This window comes from Cryptomeria japonica, chromosome 5 (assembly GCF_030272615.1).
Source record: "Cryptomeria japonica chromosome 5, Sugi_1.0, whole genome shotgun sequence".
Taxonomy (NCBI): Eukaryota; Viridiplantae; Streptophyta; class Pinopsida; order Cupressales; family Cupressaceae; genus Cryptomeria; species Cryptomeria japonica.
The window spans coordinates 713,573,232-713,595,514 of NC_081409.1; the positions used below are offsets into that span (position 1 = coordinate 713,573,232).

At 37.1% G+C, this 22,283-nt stretch overlaps 1 protein-coding gene across 1 annotated transcript; it reads right to left on the reverse strand.

Moving 5' to 3' along the window:
- Positions 1-3,505: 3,505 nt before the first annotated feature.
- Positions 3,506-17,445, reverse strand: LOC131030961 (pentatricopeptide repeat-containing protein At4g30825, chloroplastic). The gene is made up of 2 exons (XM_057961929.2): positions 17,290-17,445; positions 3,506-7,022 (listed from the first exon to the last, which is right to left on the reverse strand). Exon 2 carries the CDS (start codon positions 6,809-6,811, stop codon positions 3,734-3,736), a length of 3,078 nt encoding a protein of 1,025 aa, XP_057817912.2. The 5' UTR covers positions 6,812-7,022; positions 17,290-17,445; the 3' UTR covers positions 3,506-3,733.
- Between the last annotated feature and the right edge of the window lie 4,838 nt (positions 17,446-22,283).

The window sequence follows — 22,283 nt, forward strand, 5'->3', positions numbered from 1 at the left end:
TTTAGCTTCTTCATGAAGATACAAATCATTTTTGTACAAAATCAATATAAACGGCTAAAAATTCGATTTCATGATTACCATAACTCATTCACTTGTGTTGAGTGACGACAGAGATGACACTTCTGACACCTACTTTAATTACAAAACACTTCGCACGATCTCTTATCAAGAAAATGATTACCACCTTAAGTGAAAAATCTCTTCAAATCATCGAGATTCCTGGAATATTCCCTGCATGTCGATCATTTCCCTTTCTCGGCCTCCGCTTCTACAAAGCGTCCATTTTAAATACGGAACCATTGAACTCTCGAACCAATGAAGGTTCAACGGTTCAAGTTCATTCTCCGCAAGATCTTTCTGCACAAGTTAGACTTGTCGCAACTAAGACGTAATATATATAAAGACTCGATGAACCAATGAACCGATGAACTATTGAACTAAACCCTGGGTTCAAACAAAAGGTTCAAAGACATGAACACTTTAGACATAGAGACGCATCGACAAAGACAAACTGACTATGCTAAAGTTGACACACATTATCTCGACATGAATATTCCAATATAGGGAAAAATCAATGAATGCAAAAATAGGAGGTAACAATATCCAATCATAACAAAATGGATAGGCAAGGGAGCGGAAGGAAGGGGCGGATGTTGCATAGGCAACAATCCTTTATGGTTGGAGGAAGGTGGAGATCAATCTTGGAAAAGAGCATCACAAGATGGAAATGGGAGTGTAAAACATTTTGGGGTAGAATTATTATGGCTTTGTAGTTTGTTTGGCATGGTTATTTGCAACGGCATGTGTGATTGGCCAACTTCAGTGGGTTTCACGTGCAAAACTTATTATGGTCAAAGGAGTGTTGGACTACATAGATTGCTCCTAGAGTTTTAATTCTAGATTGTTGGAGTTTGATATTGAGGATTGCGATTGAGATGAAATTTAATCATTCGCCTTTGCTTGTTAAGTTGGGTATCTCTCCAATCAATCAACATAATTAACAGTTTCACCACACTCAAAAGAAAACCCTCCCCAAGGGTAAAATCCTCATAAATCAAGAAAATAAAGAAAAATTTTGTGCCTCTCTTAAACAACATTTTCATGGTATAGAAAAAACATAGAGGATAAAGTAGTCAATGAGATGGGTGCACATATTTGTAGTTGTTTGTTATTTCCAGTGATTCACAAGATTTTAAGTGCATGCAAAGGGTTTCATCCCAAGAAGGGGGTTGTGAACACTTTTTCGGTATACCCGTGGTATGATGAAGAATGTACGACAACCAAGAGAGTAGAATGAACAAAGAAACAAGAAGAAATATGAAAAATTGGTGCAATAAAAAGAAGGCTATGTGTGTAAATCAAAGGAGGTAATCTCTCTTGGGAAACATAATCCAAAAGGTTTTTCCAAGGAACTAGAACAAAGAAGAAAGTAGATTAAAAGCAATATCACGAATGTCTAACGGTTAGAATATGCAAGGCTTCTTTATGAGTGGGTACACGAGAAAGACTCCCTGTCCATTGTTAACACATCAATGAAACTCTTTACAGTGGATAACATCAAACAAGGAATAAATAATTTAGTGAGTGGTACAACACAAGATGTAGATAGGCTACAAGTTGCATTTTTAAAATGGGGGATCAAAATTCCCTTTCCCCCTCACATAAAAAGAATATTCAATTATGTCAATCAAGATGATTTTCCATTAGAGTGGACAACCAGTGTGGTCATCCCTCTCTTTAAAATTGGTGATATCAATAACCCAACTACCACACTATTATAGTCAATCCTCTTCTTGGAAAGATTTTTGGGAGCATGATAGAACGTAGAATCAAGAGCTCGATAGAAAATGAGGAAAAAAGAGTAAGAGGGCAAACGAGCTTTAGGCTAAGACACTCTACCATTGATCATTTCGTCACCCTTTGACTTTTGATAAAAAAAATATGGGACACTCAAGGTGAGGAAGCTTATTGCTATTTTGTGGACTTCAAGAAAGCCTTTGACAGGGTACCTAGAGATAAATAATGGAATAGAATAGAAGAATTAGGTATTTCAAATGTGCATTTAGCAACAGTGCACAAACTCTATGAGAAGAGCTAGAATCAGAATAAGCGAAGGAATGTTTGAGTGTTTTGGTAGCGACGTTGATGTTAAAAAGGGATGTCCTCTATCCCCCACTTTGTGTGATGTATAAACTGGTAAGTTTGAAGCATGGTTAAGCAAAACAGATGTGAAACTAATTTTATATGTTAATGATCTTATCCTAATTTCAAAAACAACTCATCGTTTGAGAGAACATCTAGAGGCCTTAGAACACTTTTGTTAGGAGGTTGGGAAGCAAGTGAACAATACCAAGACCAAAATAATGATTTCCTCATTAAATAAAAAAGATAAACAAATTACCTTTTTTTTTAAGGAAGCCCATTGGAAATAATGAAAGAATACAAATATCTTGGAATTGACTTCCATTATAAGCTCAAATGGGAGACTTGTAGAACAAAAAGGATGCAGAGAGCATGGAAAACCTTATACTTCAAAATAGGTGCAAAAAAGCTTAACTTTGGGATTGGAAAACCAAGAAAACCCTTTTGATTTGTTGGTCATGTAGGTTGTCCTCTATGGTTGTGAAGTGTGGGGAAGTAGCATGTCTATATGTAGTTGGAGACAGATCGAAACTAGAAACCTCTAATCACAAGCAATCTCAAAGTCAAAACCACGGTCTCGTATGAAATTTTTTTGGCTGTAGAAGGAACTATTTGTTGAGGCGTCAACAATAACCTGGTTGATAAGTTATTTAGATAAGTTTGAAAACATTGATAACCATCGTTGGCTTAAAATAGTTTTGGAGGAGGTGCTAGGTTGTAGTTAAAAAACTTGGATGAAGCATAACAACAACTGTCAAAGCAAGTGGGACATCAATTTGCATGAATGTCCTAACACCAATGAAGAAATAAAAAACTATGTAACAAAAAACAGTTAGAACTGCCATGTGGACAAAACAGATTGGGTGGAAAAAAGCATACTACATCAAAGAGTGTAACCCAACTAAAGATCACAATGAAAAAACATATTTAGGGGCAGTTATTATAGAAAAAGCAAGGTTGTTAGTAGAACAATTGAGGATGGTATCACTTCATCTTAGATGTCAGACTGGTAGGTGGAAGATACCCAAGGAAGCCTAGGAAGAGAGAGCTTGCGTGTGTTGCAATAAGGGAGCGATGAAACGGAATAACACTTATCATGGAATGTACAACTAATGAGGATACCCATGCTGAATATGTAAACAACTTGAAGTTTGATAACATGCACCAAGTATTCAATGAAGCTAGGATTAACCAAATTGCTAGCTAGTCAAGATTCATAGTAGGAGATCTAACATCAAAAGGAGTCTGAAGATAAATTAAGGTTGTCATTCTCGGTCACTTAGAGTGTTCAATCTCACGGGCATCATTAAAATCATTTATTCATTCATAATTAAACCCATATCGAAAACTAAGACACTGAAAGTTATTCTTGTATCACTGAAAATTTAACATTAAATTTAATAAAAAAATATATTTTCCAGTAGCACTATTTTTAAAAATCACTAACACATACAAGGCATTCATCACATCTCAATTTTGATGCCCTACAAGCCATGTGAGATGTTGTCAAAGCTAGAATGTAGGTTCAACATCATTTCTGAACCCAGGCTCCCTCACACAAAGAAAGGACCTGAAATCTCAATAAAATAATTTATCTTGCTATCCCATACTGTTTCAGCATTATGGACCATCTTGCAGCCTCGAGAAAGTTGTCGCTTTTCTCAAATGCAGCAATAAGGTTTACATATGTTATTCGATCAGGCTGAATGCCAGCACTCAGCATTTCGTTGACCACTCTCACAGCATCATCTGGCATTTCAAGAACACCATAAGCCCCTATTAGAGTATTATAAGTCCATGCATCCGGTTGCAGACCTTCTTCCTTTAATTTGGATAGTATATTCGTTATCTCCTCTAACATGCCATTCTTACCATACACATTAATCAAGATATTATATGTAAAGAGATCGAAATTGCATTCAGCTCTGCTCATTTGTTCTAACACCTCTCCAAATTCCTTTAGTTGACCTGATTTCCCATAAGCATCCAACATAGAATTATAGGCTTCAAGAGAAACAGCCAATCCACTACGAAGAATCTCTTCAAGAATTTCTTCCATTCTTTCATAGTCCTTCCACTTACCATATGCAGATAACATGGTGTTGTAAGAAACAATATCGGACAACCCCTGTTTCCGGGCGAATCTCAAAACTTCATAAGCCTTTGTGAGAAGACCAGCCTTCCCATATATATCAATCATTACATTTAATGTAATTGTATTAGGTAGGAAACTAGATTTGAGCATATCATCATAGACCTTTGATGTCTCATCTATGGGCAATGCCCGGCCACAACAATTTATGATACAATTATACATAGCTCCATCCCACTTCAATCCAGCCCGTAAAATTCTGTAGTACACTTCTGCTGCCTTATCTGGCATGTTGCACTTGTGATAAACCCGAAGAATATAGTGAAAAAGACAAGAATCGGGCTCAATATCATTTTGATTTTCCATCATTTCCAAAACCTGGAGTGCATTTTCAGCCATATCTTCCTTAAGATACATCTTTAGAACCACACTATAAGTAACCATGTCCAACACAATATTTGAAGCTTTTAACTGCAAGAATAGATCCTGGGCCTTTCCAAATAATCCCATTCTACTGTAAATATCAATCATAGTGCAAGTGATCTGCAGGTTGGGATTAGCATCAACCTTGGGCATTTTTGAGAAAACTCGGACTGCACCATCATAATTGCCTGCCTCTTTGCAGGAGCAAATCACTACATGATACAAAGCCTCGCTAAAGGAAGTACCTTTCCCAGGTGTTTCCTCAAGAAGACAGAGAGCATCAGTCAACATTCCATTCCGCACGTATGCCAGCACTAGGATTGCAGAGGCTGTCTCACCAAGTTGCCTTCTTCCATGAAAACAAGATTTCAAAATTGAAGGAACTTTGTAGAGAACATCAGCCCTCTCATAAGCTTGCACAAGAGTCTGAATAATTGAGCTATATTCACAGCCCATCTCTCTCATATCTGACAAAATATGTACAGCTTCTTCCTCATTTTTGAACTTTGCTAACAAATTTATAATAGTTTTTAAATTTAAGGAGTTAGGATGAAATCCATTCCTCTTCATCTCATTGTAATACCACAATGCTTCATGCAATTTGCCAGCTCTTCCACATCCTTCTATCATAGACCTATATGTGGCCTCATCAGGCTTCAATCCAACATTTTGGAGATCTTGGAATAAATTAAGGGCACGTTTCAACAGGCCTGCCTTCCCGTAGCCTTTGATCAAACTGTTGTAAGCAATGATATTGGGAGGCATGCCTTCCTTCTGCATAAGTTGAATCACTTTTTCAGCTGTCTGTAACTTTCCCTGCTGACTATAAGTATTTATTTGGACAAGCCAACTTTCCCTATTAAGAGGGACCTGATTCTTATTCATCAGATCAACAACTTCTTCTGCTTTTTCATATAAACCTGATCGTGTATAAATAGTAATCATAGCAGAATAAGCTTTACTGCAAGGTGTGGCACTCTTAATCACGTGTTCAAAAGTGATTTCAGCTTCACGAAGATTACCCACTTTTTGATAAAGGCTCATGAGCATTCCATAAGTTGCCTCAGTAGGCTTAATACCCTCCTCTATCATTTGATGAAACCATTTGGTGCCACATTGAGCCAATCCTTTCTTACTGCAGGCATATATAAGAGTATTAAAAATCTGACAATTAAGCTTACAACTTGAATCACCACGTATCTCTTGTAAAAGATTCTCAACTGTGTTCCAGTCCCCTCTCATGCTTAGTAGTCTGAAGGCAATATTATAAGCAGGCAAATTTCCCTTTGCTTTGCCTTTCTGCCTCATCCAGTTAAATAGTTTTAGTGACTTTTCCTGGTCTTCTATTTCCAGTGACTTGAGAACAATATTCCAATACTTATGACAATATTCTGCTCCCATTGTTTTAAGTACATTTTGTATTTCTTCATCATTATTGGCAGACACAAGTGCTCCATAAAAGCCATGGGATTTATTTGTCTTGGCATATTGTTCAACCTCATTTCTGCCATTCTTATCTTGGAATACTCTCCTTTTCCTACGAGATTCTCTTACAATTTCACCTACATAGTCATTTTGCAATTCTTTATGAGTCAGATCACTGTGATTGCTTAGGGCATGCTGTATCACAGATGCCCTAGAAATTCCAAATTCATCCCCTGTAGTTTGTGCCAAATTTAGAGAATCCTCTTGCAACGCAATATCCAGTAAATCATCCTCTTTTGGATAGGACTGGTTTATGGCTTGGGGTATTAAGACTTTACTCTTCCTGCCAGCTTGACATTTCTTTACACAGTTGCAAGCCCTGGAAATATGAATGGGTTCACCTAGTATTAAACCTGAAATGCTTAATCTCAAAATTATAGATTGTTTCTCCTGCAGACAACTCTGAAAATTGAATCCATTCCTTGAAAAGTTGCACCTCATGCATCTGTTCCATTGTCTTTCAGCCCAATTTTTAATGCCATTTGCATGCCAAGGTTGACTAAATCTCAATTCCAATAAATGAGTAGAAGCAGAGCAGAAATCACTAAAATCCAGATCCTGTTTCAGTTGACTATAAGCAGAATAGGGTTTTCTATCCACACAGTTTGTTACACTCCATTGTTTTAGTTCTCTCATATCCACAGCAATGCCATATGGAAAACAAACCATCTCTTTGTTAAAGCCTCCAGAAGATACCTCCAAATACTTCTAGTAACCAGAAGGTTAAACTTATAGATTTAAGAAAAACTTTAGAGCAGAAAAACTGCTTATGTAGCTTAAGGCAGAAATACAAATGCTATTTGAAAGTTGAAATAGGTAGGTTCTCCAAACCAGTGCAGCCATTCTTTCCAAGAAATATATATGGACTGCTGAGGCCAACCTGCAATGACCATGGAAGCAATGAGAAACAACAGACACCCACATGTACAGAAGTGTTGTAAAAATATTAATTTTCATACCAACCACTAGTAGTGCTATAAAATGGAAAGAAGTTATATTGATGTTGATGCACATGATTTACACGTTTGAAATAGAATTCAAATTAAATAAATAAGCTAGCAAATTTTATTCGGTTATAAAGTTCAGTGTACCCCAGGGGCATGCATCCTCGGATTTTCCCAACATACCTCCACCCAGGGACATTTTGGGGATGGGGAAGCGGGCAGAGGACATTTCTACCCTTTTCCCATTCTGCAAAAGTTTTGGGGGATGTTCCCAAAACATCTCCGCACTCTGGATGACATATCTTGGGAGATCCCCCTATGATGTAGGGTTTAGTGGGCATCATGTGATCCGCAACATCTTTGTGACATCAAGATATCCACTGCCTATCACCATACCAAAACAAATTAAAAAGATCTAAAATAAAAAATTTAAAACCCTAAACCTTTATGAGGGCCCACAATCACACCCCAAAATAGCATATGCCATCAACGTTCTTGTGGCCTTGGATGCCCTAATTTGGGCTTGGTGGTGGGGCCTGCATCCCTTGACCTTGCCTTGTTTTTTGACAAAGAATGAACCCAGGGTGCTGCCCAGAGCCTGTGAGGGGCACTGCCACTCAACCCTGAGGGCTTGATTTATCTTCAACATTTATTATTTGACGATTGATAGTAGACTCTCAATTATCAGATGTGTTTGTAATCCTCTTTGTACAAACATAAAACCATCATTCCCTAACCTTCCCCAAAAACTAGGAAAGATTTTGTCACCCTGTAAACCCCAGCCGCCCATCCCAGAAGCTCAGAGAAACAGGGATTAAGCTCCACAAGAAAGCAGCCTCCATGGCAGGTTTCCTCTGTTGAATGGGGAAAGACAGTTCCCTTTGGCCAGTGTTGTTGACCATGGAAGGTACTATGTACAGAAGTGATGGCAATTCTGAAAATTTTGTTTTAAGGGGCCAAAAACCTAGGAATCAATATTTTTAGCAGACTCTAGATTTAGGTTGCTGTCCTTGGAATCATGACGCCAAGGAAACCCCAAGGTAAGAAGCGAGCTAATTTGCCCAAGATGAAAGGTACATACACAGTATCAAGTAAAGGCTTGCTGGAAGGCATCAATGGCATAAAAATCCAGAACTTGATTAGGTAGATTGTAGAGAAGAGCTTCAGAGAGTTTATCATTATTACAACAAAGAAAGTGAAAGATTTCAATAAATAGTTGAAACATGCAAAAGACTGCACATTGACACTGGAGAACATGTTATTTGTTCTTAAAAAATCCTTATGGAAAAAGCCATAGAGACTTGGGAACCAGTTTGCAGTTCCACAAATCACTGTTAATATTTTCAATATGCTCTATGTCGCATGCATTTGCTGATGGTTAAAGGTTGTGTTATCTATTACATTCTATAAAGGAAAGTTGACATTTGAAAAGCAAAGATGGGTTTTGAATTAAGCTATCAGAACTTTGATATGTTTGAGAGGACACTTATGATTATGTTGGTTAAAATGTAGAAACCGGTATTGCAGTTGTAAAATTACAATTCTTTAAATTCCTACTGTTGACAGTCAAAAAGGCCTGAGCTGCTATCCCATAGACAGATAGCAAACATTTGTATAACACATTCCAATTTGCACTGCAAGTGAAAACTAAGAAGTAAGAAGTTTGAACATAATCCTAACAGACATTATGTGACAATTCAGAGAATCGCTGAAGATACCAAATATTAAGCTGGCAATAAATCATGTGAAAATTACTCAAATATAATGCGTTCCTGAAATAAGAATTGAAAAAAATGTTTTTTATTTCAGCTCTTCCAAAATTGAATTGAAGATTGGTGAAAGAATCTTTGCATTCAAGCAAATGGTTATAGCACATACACTAATTTAGAATTTCACATTAATATGGATACTGAATTGCATCAAACTGTTGGAAAATAATGTAAACATTTCAATCAAAATGGCAATATTGAGTTTTTGATTAAGGATCAAACAAGTTTTGAGGGGACCCAAAACCCCTTACAATAGGTTTTGAAAGGACCTAAAACCCTCAGATTTTACATGGATCTGGAACCCAAAGAAAGACGGATGCACCAAGATAGAATCATCAGTAAGCAGCCCAACCATAGCCCAAAAAAAAAACTAAACATTGAAAAACCTCCTGTAAGAAAAAAAGGCTGAAGCCACCAAAGAAGACAACTCACATAGGGATTTACCAGGCTCCCTCAACCATAACAATGGGTTTTGTTAAGGCTCCCATAACCTTAAAAGGGTTTCACCAGGCTCCCAAAACTTGAAACATGGGTTTTACAAGGATCACATAACCTAAGTTTTTGAAAAAAGGGGCAACCCAAGGACCTGTCACCATAACAATGGGTTTTGAAAAGGTTCCTATAACCTTCACTTCTAGAGAGAAATAAAAAAGACATGAAAACTTAGCTACAAGGCTGGGTTTTAAAGAGGCTCCCAAAACCTTTGGCTGGTGTTGAAACACAAACCTATCAAACACCAAACAAACTCCACCAAGGTCTCCACCTCCATAGGAAAAAAATGACAGAGAAATAGAAGCAAGGTGTAGATAGCATCAACGCAGCCATCCACCAAGACCAAAGCAGCAAAAGCCCCCGTGAAGCTCCTTCTAGCATCACCCACCAAGTCACTCTCCACCTCAATAGGATCAACAAAGAGGAGATAAGGAAGGAAGGAAAACCAAACCCTGGCTATCCCCACCAACAGGATCTCCATCTCAATAGGAGAGAAGAGGAAGAAAACAAAAGTTACAATAGAAAAAGCCCAAGAGAATAATCTGCAACCAGAAAAGCACTAGGCCCACAAAACAGAAAGGAGGCAAACCCCACCTAGGACAAAGGAAGCCTCAAAGCTGCCCCACGAAAACCAAACCCTAGCACCGTTGCCACCAAAAGCCCCATCCGTCTCACAGAAGACCAGGTGAACAACCAGATCAAGGGCCAAAGACAGACGCAAAGGCACCCTGCCCCAAGCCGAAATCTCCGCGGAAAATAGGGGAGAGAATGACAACGCCACGAGACCCAGTGCAAAAAGCATACCACCACAAACATGCTATAACACCAAAAAACATTGAGCAAACCCACAAACGCTCCAGCCATAGCACGACGCGACGCATACAAAGCAAGACCATGAAAGAGGCAAAGGAAATAGCTCACATTGTAGTCACTAGCAGAGCCAACCAAAGCCCACACCAAATGCTCAACGAACAATCCATTCACTCTATAGAGGCCACAAAAGAAGACTATCCCAAAACAAAGCACACCCAAAAAAACCAGAAGGCGCCAAAACATGGCAACCCCACAAAATGGAACACCCGCACACATAGAAGCAACCTCAAAAGCCTCCAAATCATCCTCTAAGTCATCCAGATCTCCCTCATCTTCAAAAACCCTCACTCTAGGCAAAAGCCTACCAACGGTCCCGCTCATGGTCCCCTCAAATTGTTCAAAAATTATAAAAGGCAAATATTGAGTTATTCACAATGATATATCTCTTATTTATCATTACCATGAAAATACAATTATTGTGTATTCATTACATCTCGAGTTGACTAGTCAAAATAATGAATATGCCTTCTATGTAGACCAACCACCTTGACTATATAGACCATACCATTGCCATCATACTTGGAACATAACATGAAATTTATAATTGTTTGATGGAGATTTGATTTGAACACAACTTTTTTATATGCAAACTTTATACATGTATGAATTATACAAATATGTCTTGTACCATTCCTATTTTCTCATAATTTTGTGTCAAATTATTATATTCTTTGATTCCTTTAAAGCAATGAATCTCTTGCATTAATGCATTGGATTGGGACTAAGCAATGGGTGCTAACCTATGTTCCATGGGATGCACCCCCCAGGAACTCCCACCCATCTCCACGTTGGGCATGTGGGAATAGGTAGGAAACATTCCTCAGGACATCCCCTACACAAAGAGAGGAAAATTGACAACATTTCCAACAATTGAAAAAATAGCAGCAGATGCTGAGACATCCTCCAACTATCTTGAGGACAATTAGTCTTCCCCTACGACCCCACCTACAAAATTTTCATTTTTTTAAAACAAAAAAAAAATTAAAATGAGTTAGGGGCCCACAAGGACCCCCACACCTCTTGACAACAATCCTAAACCTAAAACAAAGACACTAAGAGGTAAAAAAAATAACTCCCTCAATGCCATTTTCAACAAGAATAAAGAAGAGAACAAAAGTGAGAAGAAAACAAGAAGGCATCAAAACTAAATCGTGTGAGGTAAATGAAGCAGTCACCGGTGAGGAGGGACCTCAAAGAGATCAATCCGAACCGGTCAGCAAGAGTAAACACAACGGAAGCACAAAGATATGATGGAGGCAATGCAGAACAGATTGTTTTATTTCATGAAAATCAATTACATCCAACTGGTAACAACCGGGTTACAACATACTGACTCACAGGCCGAGTAGAACATACAGAATAAGTCACAACCGGACCTTGAATCTTAAGATCTATTTTCTACGCACGGTCTAGCTACTTGATTCTCTCCTTGATTACATTCTAATGCGCAATTACAATTATATATATTGATAAAAAGGATCCAACCAGCCCAAAAGGGATCAAAACCCGAAGAACAAGACCTAACGTGTAAAATAAACAAGGTCCACCTCCGCCAAGAGATTCCTCCGGAGAATCCAAAGGATGAAACATAGATCGTGGGAAAAGGTCGGCCACATGCCAAGGAACATCAGAATCAATGCCCAAGGCTCCACAAGCTTCGGAAGGGGTTCCGATAGATCGTCAGAATAGGTCCAGGCAACCGGTAACAAAAAATTGCCAACCGGTAACAGAAAACTGTCAAGGAAACCGATAGCAATATCTTGCCGAAAAATGATCCAAATGCGATGCGGTCTGGAAACAAGAAAGATGATCAAGTCTTCAAGTAAAATCCAACTCCACAGGATCCAGTGAGCCAAAACCAGGACACACAAAAAGGAAAAATAAAACTGCAAATAGAAAGAAAAAGTTTTTGGTTGATGCAAGATTGCTATGAACCTGGGATGCTCCTGCATCAATAAATTTGCCATCCATTCTTCATTTGCACAAATCATTTTAAACTTTTTAGTTGTTTCTTTAAAAGTTGCAAACACTTTTGGGAGTTTTTAGGTATTTTATTTTATGGTTGCACATGTAGCTATGTTAAAAGAAATCAATGAGAAGTAGTGAGAGTAGTTAAGGTAAAAAGGTTGAAATTCAACAAAGAATCCATAGGGCTATTGTGTAATGTCCTCTACTAGGAGGCTGCCAATTTCCCAATAATCAACAACCATTACTTAATATTATCATGCCTTAAATTAATTTATCAAACTAGATAACCATATTTATTCATAGAACAATTGATAGTGGCTATATTCAAGCCCCAATTCTTACTTTCTTTCTAATCCTCAACCTTGGATGGGGATTAACTTGTCTAGGGCGCAATGACACCACGTCCATATTTGGGCCCAGGTTTCAAGAACATCCATCCAGACCACCCTTGGGGCTCACCTAATTTGGAATGGATTTACTCTGGCTCTCCCTAACAACACCACGCCTCTCTTTATGGGGGGCCAATAGAAATGATTGAGTAATTGGGCTATAAATATGCTAGTATCCTTTGTATTATGAATATATGCATATATCAATATCATTAGCATAATATAAATATCAATCATATTGTAATCAATATTCCTCGTGCGTGTAAGTAATTGATTGTATTAAATACTTGGCAAATAATATATATTATTATATAAACAGATTGATGTTATAAGATATCAGCTCCATACCAATCTGCTATCACAGAACTGTAATGCCTGATCTTCTCCTCGATGAGTATTGAGCCTTTTATATCCTTTTTTGATCTGATTCCATGATGATCCATTAGAGGGTCATGTGTTGTTTACATATATATCCCAATCGAAGATGAAGAGTTGTGTCTTTCTCCATGGTGACTATTCTTGTAAGGCTCGCTACTCCCCATAAGTTATCCTTTGCCTTAACTAATTACCGTTTTCTGTAATCACACCTCTTTGATTGCTTAATGACACATATTAACGTAAGCACAAAACTTCATGTCTCTAAATCTATTCACTGCATTATTATCTTAGATAAGTCTATGCATTGATGTAATTTAAGAATGCTGGCCATTGATGGAATGGAATCATTGCCCTTGTTTCTGCTTTGTGAAGATAACTACTGGCTGATATGTTGACTTTAGAAAATCACGAAGTCTCATAAATGAGACGATTTTCTGATTAACAGTGTCTCTTGATTTATTTATTTATGTTTTCTTCCTATTAAAAGGTGGGTGAGAGGCTGTTGATAGGCGGGGGTGGCAATGTTGTAGGTATTGCGGTTCAAACAACCTATTTGAATTCCCTTCCTCTCCTAGAAAATTATGCAAATGGCCTATTCAATCCTTAAAAACCTTTTTTTATAATTTACAACAACCATAGACATAGACAAGGAAAAATATTCAAGGGGTACTAAACTTTTGTTATGTCATTTGCGCAACAAGGATTATATGGGCAGCTACTTAAGGGTTTAAAGTCATCTTCTATTCATAGAGGGTGAGATGAAAAATAAGGGAATGCTGATAAAACTTACATAATCTAGCATGCCATTGCCTATCCAAACCATGCACGTTGAGACTCAAAGAGGAGACAGATCTACCAAGGGAAAGAGAAGGGCTACTAATGTTGTAAGGATGTTCAATATGCAATTGAGGAAAACTGTGCTTAAACATTGTGAATAGCTCAATATTGCCATTTTAATTGAAATATTCAAGTTATTTTCCAACAGTTTGATGCAGTTAAATATCCATATTACTGTTAAATTCTAAATTAGTGTATGTGCTATAAACTTTTGTGGAAATGTAAAGATTCTTTCAACGATCTTCAATTCAATTTTTTAAGAGCTAAAATTAGGAACATTTTTTTATTCTTATTTTAGCAAACATTAAATTTGAGTAATTGTCATTCGATTTATAGCCAACTTAATATTTGGGGTAAGATATTTTTCTAAATGAAAGAGAATATAAAGGTTATCTTGATTAAATCAAAAGAAATCTTCATATCACTAAATGTAAAAATCTTCTATACCTATTTACTTTCCATATTCTTCTTTCACGTAGAAATTAAAAATGCAACTTTCACTTGATTATTGTATTATCAAATGTATTTATAAGCTATTTCAAAACTTGTTTCCTAGTTTTCTTTGGAGTTTCCATGCTCCTTTCTAAATATTTTTTGCAACCTTGGACTTTTTAGGCTTAAAAAATGCAATGAATTCCAAAGCTATTGTATCTCATACTTCATGAAATTTTATGAAATACCTCATTTTAAAGCTTGTTAAAATTTTGTTTCTAACAAAAAATAGCACCTCAACCACACTCCTGAGCTGCAAAGTCTGAACTGCTGAAATCAAGGTACCAGAATTTGCAGCTTTGTCAAATGACTAAAAAATTGCAACCTGCAGCAGCTGTAACTCCCTCTATGCAGTTCTACAGTCGAGGAATTTGTAATTATTGGAAATGGGTCTTAGTCAAGTTTCCGAATTTTTTTTTCTCCATTTGGCACTCTATAAGAAAGTTTCCTCAAGCAATACAAGGCTCTATTTCTTCCCCGCAGGCTAGAACCTGGCTAAAATAGCACTTGTGACATACCTGCAACCCTAGCAAGCACAACTACACAAAGCCAATAGTTCTAATAGCAATGTAGAATATATTTAACCCTCAGAAGCACAATGACACAAGATTAAAATTGACAGTGGCATCTACAAGGGGCATACTTCTCCAAAAAATGTGAAAATGTCACATATAATTGTATTGATATACAAATGGATTAATTATATAGACAGGAGATAACAAAAAGGGTACCTGCCCAAACAAGCTACTTACAAAACAAGATTATCTGGAATCAATTAAATTTTAGTAGCTTCTCATATGAACCACCTACCCTATTAATTATCTATTGAACACCGTCTATCACAACCTACGCATCCAAAGATATGCATGTTTTCCATTTGTCTCCTTTATGGAACTATTAGTTCCTTTGTTGCCAAGTTGTACTTATCTTCTTGTAGTTTCATCACTATATCCAAGAGATTAAGCTCACCCCTAGAAAAGCAAAGAATCTAGTTGCAAGCCATAATGCCTTGCGTCTCCGTGATAGGAAGAACATTGAGTATCAATAGACTCTAGAGTACATTGGGATGTTAATCCTAAAGATGGTAGACAAATAAACGAGGATAAGGAAGTACATTTGGGATTGGTTGCAATCATGATAGGTGACCTAGATAGTTTATACTCAAAAAATGACAATGATGAACAATGATGATAATGATGAGGCATTAGTTGAATAAGAAAGACCTCATGATGATTGAAAGCCCAAGCTTAGTATTTTGCCAAATATGATTATTAATATCACTGGCATTATCATGTCACGTGATGTTTTATCTGTATAGGACTCTTCAATGTTATTGTTCATCATTATAAAATATAGATGATTAAAAACCAGAAGTTAATGTTTACGAATTTTAGAACTTTATGACATGGATGATAGAAGTATCATTGCATTGCTTAATTTAATAATATATCCAAATATTGGGCTTTCAAATGTTTAGAAATGTCAAATTATGCAAAAATGTATAAAGTTGTATGTTTTTCTAATCTGTTTTTGCTTATATTTTTTAATCTGTCATCCCCGAAAATATGGCACATTATCTCTTGATGTCCTGAAAAATCCCCTGTTTCGTGTCATTCCCATTCTTAAAACTCTATGTACCACACACACACAACCCTGTATGTATGTGTGTTTACCAACACACATATATTCATACCTCATATCCCCTGGATTTCTTATAGATAATACCTATGACTGATCTGGAATGGATCTTAATCTAGGACACATCTATCATAGAGGAAGACTTGGTGCTTACTCATCCAACACAATGTAGTTGATAAAGGAAGCTCAAAGGTATGTATCAGAGCCCTAATTAAGCTGAGCTACATCAGCAGAGGACCTTAGAGTGATGACAGAAAAGCGAGTCATCTATCAGTTTGTAGAGTAAGTCAATCTTTACAACCTTGCTGTTTCCGCCCTCCTGCTAGGCAATAATTCAGATTCAAAGAACTGGCAGTTAGGATGACACGGTGGTTTAGAGAATTCAGACCATCAGGCAATCAAACCTTTTACTCTCCCTTGTCAATGAAAACAACAATTTCTCCTACAAAGTTAATTGGCATAATTTTCGGTAGTGTGGAAGAGATTTAGAGAGAGAAGAACAGAAGAATGACACTTTTCATTTTCCTGAAAGAGAATTACCTCTACAAGCACTTGTATGACATCATAGTTGATTGAGAATAAGGCTACAGCATTTTCCTGTAGAATCTTTCTTCTCCAGGTGAATTTTTCTACATAAATTCGTTTATCCTATGTGTGTGTAATGACGTTCTGTATTTATATGAATTTCAATTTTCAGTTGTCTACACGTTATTTCAATATTAGATTCATCGGTTCCAACATTACAACATTGAAGCATCAGTTTGATGAATTGCATTAGCTATAAGCTATAAGTTCCAAAATTAGAATTACATATCAATAAGAGCTCAACAGCAAAGGTTATTTTTAGGTCACCACCAAGCAAAAGCCCGATATTTGGTATATGAGATCCCTCTCGGAAGATCACAAAAGATTCCCTCTGTTTTTCAATCTAAAACGAAACATAGTAGGACACTCCACCTTGACAATCCACCTAAAATCCAACTACTCGCCAATGCAGAGAACCCTAAGTTTATATAGTCTTCGACGAAGTGCAAAGATTTTGCTATCAATTGGATTCAAAAGTCTAAAGCACAGCAAAAAGAATAACACCTCGTACTAAATTTAATGAGTCCATGAGGATCAAGTTCTTACTCAGCGCAAAAGATTGCAAAACATGAAAATTGAAATAAAATTAATCACAATTTGGGAATACAAAAAAGGAAAAAAAATTGTGGGTGAAAGCCTTTCATATACTTGGTGCAGACAGTAAGATTATGTTCTGTAAAATGCTTTACTATAGCCGATCTATGTGTGAGCCAAGGCAATTACAGTAACGACTAACAAAACCAGAGTGTATTTCAGTAGAAAAAATACTACATTCTGAGTACCTTTCGTTTGTGCCTTTGCTTCTGTAAGTAATACAAGAAGATCGGAGGAAATCTTATTTCGGTGAATAGTTGAGAAATTATTTTTAGCCCCATGGTTTTATATTGTAAGATATTTTGGAGCATAGTAAGGATAAGGGGTAAAGAAGAACCTTTCATTTTTAGCCGAGAAGCTTTTTATTTGGACTCGCGAGTCAAAAAAAATCTCAACCTGGCTCACGCCGTCAAAACAGTTAACGGCCGACGCTAAGTATTTTCAATTTCAACGGTATAATTGCTATGTTTTTTGTGTGACTGTAGCAGCATGAGTGACACTCTCTGGAAGGGTATTTGGTATAATGGTATAGTCCTGTTTTAAAGTGGAAATAAATTGAGAAAATTCAAAGTGTATGATCACAAATAAGTTTAAAATTTAAAATTCAGTTAATTATGATATTTTGTTGAGTTAGGTAGGAACGGTTCATATTGAAGCAATAGATATGATGCGTTTCATAGGATATTTAAAAAGAATTGGAAAAATGAAAGCAAGTAGATGGTCCAAGATGGTTTTTGGAGACAATTTGAACAAAAGAAAAAGACATGGATGAGACTAAACAACAAATGGATGAGTAAATGGAATATTTATTTAAATGTGTGTCCCATAGGCCAAAAAAGAGATTAAGGCTTTTGTTATAGATAAGTTTAACAAGCATATTTGGAATAAAGAGTTAGGAAGAAAAAATAGTTATTATATTGGGAAGTTCAATCTCACATATGATCCTTTTCAAAAAGCGTACATAAAGTCTTGTATCCCTTGGAGGGCCAAAATCCTTATTGCTCAATTGAAAACCAACTCTCATCAACTTCGATGTGAAATAGGATGGTGGAAAAGGCCAAAAGAAATTTGGGAAGAAAGGGATCGTATCTTTTGTACTTTCAAGGCAATTGAATCTAAAAGACACTTCATTTTGGAGTGTGATGCTTATAGAGACATCAGGAGCAACTATGATAATGTTTTAATAGTTGGCTCTTGGTTCAATCTTTTCAATGAGGAGTTTGTTGAGAACTTGGGGAGCTCATCATCAATGCAAAAGTCAATGATGGCAAGGTTGGTTGTCCTATAGGCTTTCAATGTTTAGCCTCGTGGACTTTAAAAGTTGTTGTTGTTGTTCTTCTTCTTCTTCTTCTTCTTCTTCTTAAATACTTAGAAGGTGTTGAGTTCAATTTTTTCAATATAAAAGAAAAGTTGTACGATTGCCAAGCATCAACATTATATCCTACTACCAACATGTATGCCAGCTATCAAATGTCGTAATTTTTTCTAGAAAGTTTAAGAGTGGAACTCTTTTCATGAACAGTTAAAAAAAAATTAAAGAGAAGGATTTAAAAATGGTTTTACTCTACATTAAAAATGAAAACCATGGTTTCCTTGAACCTATTAGACTCACTTTGAAAAATAAAAGGAAAATTTTCTCTACAATACAAGATATCTCCAAATAAAATATTGTAAGAGAAGGATTGAAAAAAAAAAATGGTTTTATTCTTAAAAGAGGAAAACCATGGTTTCTTGAAACTCTTAGATTCACTTTGAAAGACAAAAGGAATTTTTTTGTCTAGAATGCAAGATGCTCCTCATAATTTTGTTATTTTAAATGTTTTGATGTGATATATCTTACTCTGTCGGAGAGATACTTTCTCTTCTACACCGACTCACTTCTCTTGTTTCTCTTCACCCCTTGCTTCTCTGTCGGTGAGCCCTACCGGTACACCTCTTCTTCTCTTCTTCTCTACAGAATCTCATCCTCACCGCTTTGCACTTACCTGTGTTGAACTCTATCGATCCACTGTCTGCATTCTTTGCAACTCTCTTCCCTTTTTCTCTGGTTGTATAACCACTACCGGTTCTATTTTTCTTACCAACTGAATGCTTCAACCAGGTTTTCCTTCACTCCCCTCACTTCTTAGGTGCTCGTTGAGCACTTGGCTAATTTTCTCCTACTTGCAGAAGTATCATCCTTTGCAATAGCACTATATTCCTCTATTACAGCAGCAACAAACAATCTCTTTGGCCTTCATACTTATAGCCCAGACTTCCCACCAAAAACCAATTCAAAATCTGGGTGGTTAGGGTTTCCTCACAATCCTCAAGGCCGATCAAATCCAATCAAATCTTGCTTGATCTAATCTTCTTGACATTCACCTACACAAGTTTGCCATCAACGCGCTTTCCAAAACATGCCTTCCATCTTCAACAGCCTGCAAAAAATCTGTCAACATACATCTCGGTCAATCATCATTAAAGCCTCTATTGTTTCCTTCTCTAGGTCTTCTAATGGCCTGATCTTCTTGCTTTGATTCAGGCACCAACAACTTCCCAATTCTTCTCTATTGTTCATTCTTCCACGAGCCACACGCTTCTGACCTGATCCACAAATCATGGGATCCACTTTTAGTGTACACCTGTTGAGATACCTAACTCCACATGACACTTCACCAACCTCTATGAGCTTGCCACCTTGAACCCATGTGGCATCCACATCAACCATCTATTAACTTGACTTTTTCAGTTGGTCCAGCTAGGATCATCGATCAACCACCCTACCGGTTCCTCTTCTCTTCCAGTTTGCTAACCCAGCTAGTCTTACTTACTGTATCAGTTACCTCATCATATCTGCCCTTATCTTGAACTATCGTTGGAGCTCTCAAACCAGTCTCCAGACAGGTAAATCCAAAATATGCTCATTGCCACAAGTGGCAAATCTTCTGCAACTACACCTTGATTGTATAACCGGTGGACTCATATACCGATTACCACTCTTGATGACACCATGTCAACAACCTTCACAAGACTCCATCTTCTTTTAGTGAGGTCAGATTCCTATGTTTGCATCTACTTATCCTTTCTTCCTGATCAATGTTGTTTCTTCCTCTACCGATTTGTCAAGGTGACAAACACTTCACACTTCCTCTGTACTAGCATCTCAATCATGCCTTCTCTTTTCAGTTTAGTGCTTAACCCCAATCTCAAGCACTTAGGGCATTCCTTCAATTCACCGGTAGATTCGGTGTGATCCTTCAAGTATTTGCCTTTATCTCTTCACTCTTATCTCTCCAAACTATAACACACTTAGTGCATAATAGGAGATAAGCTCCACTTACTTGGTGGAGTAACCCCATCTACTTTTTGTCATATGCTCATGTGACTTCCCTATTGTGCAACATCTCTTCAAACAGGCACATGTGAACTGATGTGAGTACACTCATTGTCAGTCATTGCTTCCCATGATGACTGCATCTTCATCTGGTGGGAGTCCTGTTGTTCTACAACCTCACAACATACTGGTTACCTATCCATTATTATCCTCTAGTGTTGATGTGATTCAGATAACATTCTTTCTCTTCATCACAAACAACCGCTCAAACACCTTTCTATCTCATCACACAATTCAGGCACTAACTTATTGCACTGGTGACTCTTGAGGTCATCTTCCTCACCATTACCAGTGTTTATCCCATATTGGTTGACATCAATGACAATATAATGCCAACAATCTCCCCCTTTAACATTGATGTCAACACATGTAGTATCTGACATGATGAATACTAAGAGGGGGGGGTGAATTAGTATACCAAAAATCTTTGCACTTAAACACTTTGCAAGACTGACAGTAAACCGGTAAAACAATTTAGCAGACAAATTGGTTAACAAACATGCAAACCAAATAGCTAATAATGCATTCACCCACATAAGCAAAAACACCATAACACAAGAGATTTTGACGTGGAAACCCAAATGGGAAAAGCCACGGTGAGATGGGACTCACAAGTAACTATCTGCAGAATAGAAACCAGACCGGTTAAGGTCAGACCGGTTAAGGTCTTACAATGTTCTTTACCAGAACAAATCCTGTTAGGAATCTCAATCTCTATTAGGAGATAAGTCCGATTAAAGACTACCTTGCTAGAGGATTTTAGATCCACAGATGTGAACCACCTTGTTAGAGGATTTACAAGAGGCTTTTGGGCCTACCCGGTTAAGGGCTATAGACTAGTCAAAGATGTGAGTAATCAACAAGTGAGTGATCTAGCAAATAGCATAGATTGCTTGGTTAGATCCTTGATAGCTCAATCTTAATGCATTACAGCATTACTTCAATTTTCTACACATTCATACTCTCTCTAACTCTTCAATTACCTTGAACCCTAGCAACAACATCAACCTCAACAACCTTAGAACCCTAGACATGATGTCCTTATAAAGGAATCTAATTTCATGTAGGTCCAATAGGATTACAATACAATTTCCTAGGTTCAATGCATCTGGACATATCTAGTAACATGACACAAAAAGCACTACCAGAGAGTCAGTACCGTCAAATGATTGGTGGATGGTAACTCATCACAAAATGCCGATTGGTAACTCATCACAGAGTATTACCAGTTCATACAAAATACCGGTTGCCGGTTTGTCAAAATGAAGACTGGTAAAAATGTGTTATGCCACTTTAATCCCTCGTACCGCTTGGTATCCACAAACCGCTTGAGGTCGACATGCCGCTTCAGACCGGTAAAAACATCAGTAGTCTAAAGACTATAATACAACATACCGGTTGGAACAAATATCGGTTGTGCTCTAACTCACACATATGAAGAGGATCTTAATGCAAGTGTGTGTCCATCAATGACAATCACAACATGAACATCAAAAATGTCAACAATCTCCCCCTTTAGCATTGATGGAAACACTTAGGAAAATAAAATTTTGACATCTAAGTGTTTTACAACAAAGACATGCCATTAGCAAAATTGCTCCCCCTAAGCATATACACTATCCCTTTAACAATACGATGTATAACAATTTTGCATATAGAGCATAAAAATTGAGATATCGGAGCATATATCAAAGCATATAGCAAAATTTTAAATCCAGATACTTCTCCCCTATACTTCTCCAAAATAGATAGAGTACTTCTCCCCCTTTGCCAACAATGACAAAGTACTACTGAACAACCCTGTTT

What these genes read in the sequence shown, in the direction of transcription:
- LOC131030961 (XM_057961929.2), bottom strand. Translation starts at nt 6,811, where the DNA reads ATGGTTTGTTTTCCATATGGCATTGCTGTGGATATGAGAGAACTAAAA.